The following is an 8,591-nucleotide window of genomic DNA, read 5'->3' as shown; positions in this document are numbered from 1 at the left end:
GAAGCTTCTAGATAGCGCACATTGTGTGTGTGTGTGTGTGTGTGTGTGTGTGTGTGTGTGTGTGTACACACAAGGGCGAGCGTAGGAGAAGAAGAAGAAGAAGGAGAAAACACACATGGAGAAGAAGAAACATTGTCTACAAAGAACAAGAGGAACACAAAATGCAGCTCCTCATACACACATACCCCAAAAATAGGTAGCTTGTTGCATGACTTGGTCAAAATTCCTTCCTCATAGTCATAGCCCCTAATAACGCCACTTGGAAAATACCAAAAATAATTGTCACACGACACTTTTTCATTGGCTAAGGCCCCTATGGCCATGCTAGCAAAATTTCTCTCCATAGCCTTACGGCAATGCCAACAAAGGAAAGGAAAGCGGAGGCCTTTTCGGACATGGCACGAAGCAAGACAATTGGAGGGGACACATGTGTGTCAATCAATGCACGCTTGGGTAGATCGCCGATAAAGGCGTGGAGAAACAGAGAACTTGAGAAGCATGTGAGCTCACACATCGTCAAGAGCAATCCCTAAGGGGGAGCAACATGTGCTTGAACGAGGGTGCAACGGCTACGAAGGCTCCCTTTTTTTTAAATATGTTAGATGTTGCTTTGGTGACAACGAGCTCGTAGAGGCAAGATGATTATCGTAGACGCTTTCATAACCAATTTAAACGAGGAACGGAGTTTGATTCATGACTGATGTTGACAGTAGTGCCAGTAGAGGCTGGAATGAGAGAATCTTGAAAGATACTATATGATGGAAGTAGGATCAAGGAATGGAGCCAGCATGCAATTTTAGGGACCAAACTAGTGTTAATTAGTAAAGCCATCTATACTATATATAATCTATACTAATAGATAATGTTGGGGGGGGGGGGGGGGGGGGGGGGGGGGGAGAGAGAGAGAGAGAGAGAGAGAGAGAGAGCGAGAGAGAGAATCTTGCCCGTTTTCTCACCTTCAAGAGCTGCTGTTGGCGATTTTGTGTGTGTGTGTGTGTGTGTGTGTGTGAGAGAGAGAGAGAGAGAGAGAGAGAGAGAGACTAAGAAGAAGAAGAAGAGAATCTTAAATGCGTTGAGGCTCATGCGTGTGCGTTCTTGCTTGGGCAGTAGAGAGAGAGAGAGAGAGAGAGAGAGAGAATCTTGCCCATTTTCTCACCTTCAAGAGCTGTTGTTAGCGATTTTGTGTGTGTGTGTGCGTGAGTGTGTGTGTGTGTGAGAGAGAGAGAGAGAGAGAGAGAGAGGAACAAGAAGAAGAAGAAGAGAATCTTGCAGCCTCCGCCCATCGAAGGGAGTAAATGCGTTCATGTGTGTGCGTCCTTGCTTGGACAGTTGGTTGAGAGAGAGAGAGAGAGAGAGAGAGAGTTTTTTCACCTTCAAGCGCTACTGTTAGCTATTTTCTGAGAGAGAGAGAGAGAGAGAGAGAAGAAGAAGAAGAAGAAGAAGAATAAGAGAATCCTGCAGCCTCCTTCGCCCCTGTGTAAATTGAGTAAGTATGAAGGTTTTACATTGCTCCTCTTTTTCTCACCCCACCCTCAAAAGAAAAAGGAACATCATGCGCTTATCACAAATCAATAAAAACTTCTTTCAAAAACTTAGCAAACTTACATATTGATGCTAGAGCACACGTCTCATGGCGATGTAGTACGTGCTCGAATTTTGTTCCCTTGGGGGCAATTAAAAAAAGAAGATGCAATAGAGAGGTTCAATTGCTCTTTAAGCAAGTGATGTCGCCTCCACCATGGGAGCATGCAGCACACGCTCGAGTTCGATTCTATCAGGAGCAATTAGAGAAAAAAGATGTAGTAGAGGCTCAACTATGCTTCAAGCAAGAGGCATGACCTCCTTCGTAGGAAGAGTGTATGGAGCACGCCACATCTAAAACAACAAAGATTATGAGGCTCTTCGGCATAAGCAAGCGGCACGACCTACTTCGTAGGAGCAACATTGGGTGATGCAGCACATGCCCGAGTTCGATCTCCTCAAGAGCAATGAAAGAAAGAGATGTTGCAGAGGCTCAACTACATTTCAAGCAAGCGGCACAGACTCCTTTGAAGGAGCAGTGCATGGTATACATCACAACAAAAACAACGAAGATTATATGGCTCTTTGGTAGACCAATATTCGGCATGGAGGAGGCTTCAACTCACATGCCCCCTATACACGAGACGTTAGAAAAGATTTTTAGGCTCTTTGGGCATTCAATCTCCCTCATGCAGGAGGCTTCAACTGATCAATATGTTGTCCCACCGCCACATTGTTATGCACCCTCTGCTGACCTTCGTCTCAGCTGCTACGATACCAATGACGTGGAATAAGATGATATGTCAGTAAAACGAAGTGCCTCATAGGTTGCCAATCTCTTCTCTTCAAGCAAGCGGACAGTGCACCTAGCAACACAGGGACGAACGAGAGAGAGAGAGAGAGAGAGAGAGAGAGAGAGAGAGAGAGAGAGAGAGAGAGAGAAAGAGAGATTGTATTATCGTCCACGGAGGTCAAATATGACCTATGGGACCCAAGCCAAAACATTACAAACGTGGGGGGTTTTGGGGATACATCTCAGTTAAGGACTGAGGGTCCAAAAAGAAGGTGAGAGATAATAAGATGAATAAAATCTATGCAGAAAGGGGTGTGAAGGGAGCGGGTTTGGGAGTGCGAAACTCTTGAATAATGGCTTTCCCTCTTCGGTAGACTGCCCATTTCCCTGTTGCGCGCGCTTCTCGCACCTTTTGTAGTTCTACTTTCTTTTGCTTGAGTTGTGCAGGTGTAAGATCTTCTGCAAACCATATTTTGGTGTCCTTGAGAATCCTTGATTGCTCAAGAAATTTGATTCGGTCCGCCTTGGTTTTGAAGGTGTAGATTGCATGATTGGTGCGAGGTTCGTGTGTAAGAGAAGTGAGGGTTGCCGGATCACACTGTACCATGGGGATTGCGGATTGGATGCGGGCAAATGACTCGTGACTGAGGTCTCCCTCCCCTTTCCAATCGCTTGGGAGCCCTCCAATGCGAACATTGAGGGCGATTTCCTCTTGCCGTTGCTGTTCACGTAATGTGGAGGCCACGCGATCTTCGAGCCTGTGAGAGATTACCTCTTGTATTTGAGTTTTGACCTCCTTTGTGACGGTCGTCTCTACTTCTTCTTTTGCCTTCGTGAGCTTGTTTTCGATCTGCTTCAGCTCCTCCTCCTTGCGATTCTCTATTGTGGCAAGCCGAGCTTCGAAAACTGTTAGCCTTTGTTTCAGCTTGTCATTCTCCTTACGGAGGTTTTCGACTTCGGCTTGGAGGCGGGTGATGTTGTCTGCCTTGGGAGGTGTTGCTACGACTCCAGCGAAGCTGAGCTTACCTCGGGACGAGGCCCGGGTAGCCATGGATGCCAAGGGTGAGTTGCTTGGGACCTTCTCAAATCAGTCTCCTTCTTGAGACAGTCACCTTAGGTCGAGGTTAAGGCCGACTTTCTTGTGGTTGAGGTCAGAAGGCAAGGGTGAGAATCACCTTCACTCACACAGACCCTTAGGTACACAAACCCCTTAGGTAAAAGGTTAAGGCGGTTCGATTCATAAGGTGAGGTAAGGCAGGTTGCCGAATGCGAAATGGAGCAGGGCACCACCGAGCAGAACTGCCTGACGGGGGCGGAATTGGGCAAGGCAGGTTGCCGAGCAGGTTGACAGAGGCGGAATCGGGCAAGGTCACAGATGACCACGCAGGGCCAGGTCGCGCAGGAAGCCGAGACCAGGCCGCGCAGGGTGAGCCGGGACCAGGCCGGTTCGATCTAAGTTGGGAGGGAGGGGGCGAGCTAGGGCTTGATGCCCCCCCCCCCACACACACACACACACACACACACAGAGAGAGAGAGAGAGAGAGAGAGAGAGAGAGAGAGAGAGAGAGAGAGAGAGAGAGAGACCCTCTACTAACCTCCGGCTCACCTGCTGCTACGATCTTGACGATGTGGAATTAGATGATCTACCAAGGAGATGAAGTTGCAATTTAGCTGCAATCTTGCACCATTTACACACGCAACCCGCTATGAGAGAGAGAGAGAGAGAGAGAGAGAGAGAGAGAGAGAGAGGAGTGCATGCAACCTCATCCATATAACAATGAGGCAGAGGATCAACCAGTAGTTGGAGTGTGGCTCCTTGAGATTCCAAAGGTTGCAGTCTATAGCTTGCAACACTATCGTCCAACCTAACACTCCGACTACCCAGTACCCACGTTGGCTATCGTGGCCCAAGGTAGGCCCACTTATACACACTACCCAAGGCTCATGCAACTCAGCGCTCTTCACATACGAAAGGCTTCAGGCGGCCTACTTTATTATAAAAAAAAGGGGCTAGGGCCTTGGTGTTGGCTCTCGAGTCAGGTAGTCTAGATGCATGAGGTGGCCCGTTTTATTAATGGGCTATGGTAGCCTTGGTGATGGCCTTCGAATCCGGTAGTCCATATAGGTGAATAGGTGAGAGGCTCCAAGCGGGAGGAAAATACCTCAGGCGAGAGAGAGAGAGAGAGAGAGAGAGAGAGAGAGAGAGAGAGAGAGAGAGAGAGAGATGAAATGAAATGAAATGATATATTAACGTCTTCAAAAGGCCACAGTGACCTATGAGACAAAAGAGTTCACGAATGGTGAGTCTAATATGATGTGTGTACAAGACTAAAAAACTGAAAATTGAAAAACTGAAATTGAGCTGAGCTAAAGTGAAATGGGATGAAATGAAAGGCTGAGATGTTGGGATCAAGATCCTATCTTCTGATATCCAACATCCGTCTTTGGCGAAGCTCATCAATGTCCTCCTCAATGAGTACTCTGACTGGGCGTCTCTCATGTCGTGCCAAAACATTCCGGACCCTCAGATGCAGCTTCCACTGATGTCTTGATGACCCTCGCAGTCGTGGGCGTCTAAATCTCCCAAGCTCAGTGGCCCTATCAGTCAATGTACCTCTGGTATAGGTGGACTTTGAAGTCTGTTGTGATGCCTGCTCATCTGAATGCCCCATATGTAGTCTGAAGAAATCAGTGATCTCCCTCTGTGAGTGTCTCCTACTGTTTGGTCTCCTCAAGAGGCTCTCCCTATGTTTGTGCAGCTCCGATAATAATATCCCAAGGCATCTCTACTCCTAGTATCTCATAACTTTGGCCAGTGGTCCAAAACCCTCTCTGAATAGGCAGTGAAAGCAAGGGGTTTGAGTATAAGAGGGGCCATGCCGCCACCGAAGGCGACGTCGTTGTACTAGTTGAGTTTAAAATTTTCAAGAAAGGAGAGGGCATCCATGTGTCAATGTCTCCTTCATTTCAAGAACCTTAAGAAACATTTGGTTTGAAATGTAAAAGTGAAGGGTAAGTAGAAAGTGTGCCATGGTAGAAAATGAAAAGACTTAGTTTTGAGAAGTGTGATAATAAAAAGTGAAAATGAAAAGACTTGGTTTTGAGAAGTGTGATAATAAAAAGTGAAAAGACTTAGTTTTGAGTCGTGGCAAAAAGTCACAATACTTAGTACTATATATATATTTATTATTTAAACTCTTTAGCAAGGCCATGAAGTTTCACTCAATCCTTCAATTTTGAAGTGAGATTACTTTTGTTTTTGTAAGGGTGGCTTTACTTTAGAGCTTGGGAAAATAACGAGCAACGAGCTATGCCACGTTTGGATAAGTTGGTACGTCTCGAACGTGCGTGCGTGTGTGTGTGTGTGTGTGTGTGTGTGTGTGTGAGTGAGTGAGAGAGAGAGAGAGAGAGAGAGAGAGAGAGACATGTGGCACATCGCAAGTCTGATAGAGAGAGAGATCATGTTTCATCTTCTACGGCATCGCCATGTGTGTCGCAGGTCAGAGAGAGAGAGAGAGAGAGAGAGAGAGAGAGAGAGAGAGAGAGAGCCAATCCCATTCAGTCTTGATGAGGAGTGTGTGTGTCTATTTCTATTTGAAAGAGAGAGAGAGAGAGAGTGCCATTGATTGGCCTTGGGCTTGACAGAGAATGCCCCCTCCTTCCCCCCCCCCCCCAAACTTGATCATGAACGTAATCCACCACTTACTTCATGTGCAGCTTCTCAAATGTTGCTGCAAAACAGGCCTCATGTAGTTTGCTCTATCAACACCCTGGCTACCAACAACTGATCCGCCACGAGCCCCACACCCTTATACAATCTCAATCATCTGCTGGCCAGGACACCAAGAGTCTGGATCCAATACATGTCCCACTTGCCACAAGCGCTTGCTGAGCCACCTTCTTCTCTACCATTGCATGTCCGCCACCCTTGATCCCAACGAGCTCCATTTTTGCCTAGCTGTGGCCCTCCATACCACGAGAGAGAGAGAGAGAGAGAGAGAGAGAGAGAGAGAGAGAGAGAGAGAGAGAGAGGGAGAGAGAGAGAGAGAGAGAGAGTCCCACATTCGTCTCCACACTTTCTTTGTCTTTTTTAGGCCAGTCAACAGATGCTATAATATTGAGAGCTCCAACGTGATCATCCAAGCTTTTTATCTTTCCCAAGTTTTCACATCTCGAACTCCTGACATAGGCATGAAAAAAGGGGTTCTGCAAGGGGATAGGTGGCGTTGCCTACTGCTACAATGCTCATGGCAATGGTCATGCAAGGTGGGTCTTCGATTCAGTGTTTGGGAAAATGTGCATCAGCTTAATATCATGCCGTTTTCAATTTCAAAAATACCGGTTGAGATCAAGGGGAAAAGGAAAATTTATGCCCCAAAATAGAGAAAAATAGAGTAAAAACCTACAAAATAAACCTAATTTTCTACATTTTCTCTTGGAAAAGGAAAGAAATTTTGTATGTTTGAAAAATAATTTTTCCAAAAACATTGATGCGATTGCATTGGAGGATTGTCATTGCAAGTGGAGGGTATTGGCCTTTGTCTTGGAGTTGGCAATCCTTTGCTCATTTGGATCCTCCTTGGTGTTGCATACTTAATGTGAGCCCTTTGCCTCCCCCTAGAAATGATGACCCCGGTCTCTTATTGTAGGGCTGCCTCCATGCATGTGCCTCCATTATAGGAATGCCTCCATGTCATTTTGCTTACATTTAGAGCCTGGTCACTTTGGAACGGCCTTCCAGCTTTGTTTGCAAGTCAAGAAAACCGGTGGCTTGAAAGATAAATGCTTGATTTGACTGAGTGATGAGATAGATCTTGAGCAAGTTCTTGCTAATCGAGAGGGCCTCAAAAGTCAACCATGTGAAAGGCTATGCCCATTTCGAGGCTCTTAACTACCACGATTAGATAGGTAGAGAGCGAAGAGTTGGCTCGTGACTGGGGAAAAAGTAGGCTCGCTGGTACACGTGACCAGGCTCTTAGCCTCTCACATGATTCATTTTAATACTACAAACTAGACATGCAGCCTGAGAGAGAGAGAGAGAGAGAGAGACAGAGAGAGAGAGGGAGAGAGACGTTTTTCTTCCTACTGACGTGGTTTGAGACCTGTTAATCTTGAGACCGACTAATCTCTACTCTCCTCTATTAAGTTTAGGCAAACCTTATCCAATCCAAACATTGTTGGCAACAAGTCGTCGCGTTGTCAATCTACAAGACTATGGAGAGTAACTACACTTCATTAGTTGTTCGATCTTACACTCGAAAAGGTAGACAAATTGTTGATCCAAAAGATAGATTTGTGCTTGGTTGATGAATGTGGAGGGCACTTAGACCTTGTGTATTGTCACTGATATTTTCATCTAGAAAGTAGTTATAGTGATGGTTGATGTTGGGGTATAGGCGCTTGTGCCTTGCCCGGCCGCCCAGAGTCTGGGCGCCCACTGACTTGTATACCTTATACATAGCATAAGTGTATAGGGGGCTGCTCACTCTTTTGAGTCTCCCCACCCACATCGTGTGTGTCTCCTTCTCTCTCTCTCACTCTTTGTCTGTGGTGCTCCCCGATCCCCTTCAATTGGTATCAGAGCTATGGTGACCGCGGAGAGCACGACGGCTTTGAGAGCTTCGAGGCAATAGCTCGCTCGCTCTCGACGGTGGAGTTCGATCGCGGAGTTTCACGGAGAGCGATTTTAGCTTGAGGAGCATTGTCTTTGGAGCTTAGGAGCTTGGTGTGGTCAAGCTTGGTCGAGGAGGCGGTTGCGGCTTCCTTGGTGAGAGGAGCTTTTGAGCTCAGTGGAGCTCGTTAGAGAAGTGCTCGGCGGAGGAGAGCTTGACATTCGAGTGCTTGGATGTTGTTGTGGCAGAGCTCTTGTGTTGGAGCTTGCATTGAGAGGACATTGCATCACGCAGAGTGGAGCAGGAGCAGGTTCAAAACTGTGTGCAACTCGTTTTTGCCATTTTCGGGCTCTAAAACGTAGTTTTTTGCGTAGCTCCGTCATACAGAGTCAGATCTACATGATCCAGGAGTCTGGGTCAGGGTTTTGGCACGCTCCGGACGCGATGGTGATGTCTATTTGCTGAAATTCTGCTTTGAATTATAGTAGGTACAGCAGCAGGTTTATTTGTGCACTTTCGGATCCCAAAAACACTGTTTTTGGTATATCTCACACACACGGAGTATTTACTGCAGCAACCAACAAATTCATAGGTGTACACAGGTTTTTGGATATGCATTTGTCCAGAGAGCCACTCATGCAAGAGTGAGCTATGTTGCCATGGTC

The 8,591-nt window shown here is 46.6% G+C and overlaps 1 protein-coding gene across 1 annotated transcript; it reads right to left on the bottom strand.

The window, feature by feature from the left end:
• Positions 1-2,560: 2,560 nt before the first annotated feature.
• LOC147430581 (uncharacterized) lies at positions 2,561-3,365 on the bottom strand. Its single transcript, XM_086493558.1, is given in 2 exon segments — positions 2,561-2,743; positions 2,745-3,365. Coding segments are annotated over 2 exon segments (804 nt in total).
• Positions 3,366-8,591: the final 5,226 nt, after the last annotated feature.

This window comes from Adiantum capillus-veneris, chromosome 21, assembly GCF_014529385.1.
Source record: "Adiantum capillus-veneris isolate H3 chromosome 21, ASM1452938v2, whole genome shotgun sequence".
Taxonomy (NCBI): Eukaryota; Viridiplantae; Streptophyta; class Polypodiopsida; order Polypodiales; family Pteridaceae; genus Adiantum; species Adiantum capillus-veneris.
Note: the sequence above shows the minus strand (reverse complement) of the source record. Positions and strands in the feature narration are given on the sequence as shown.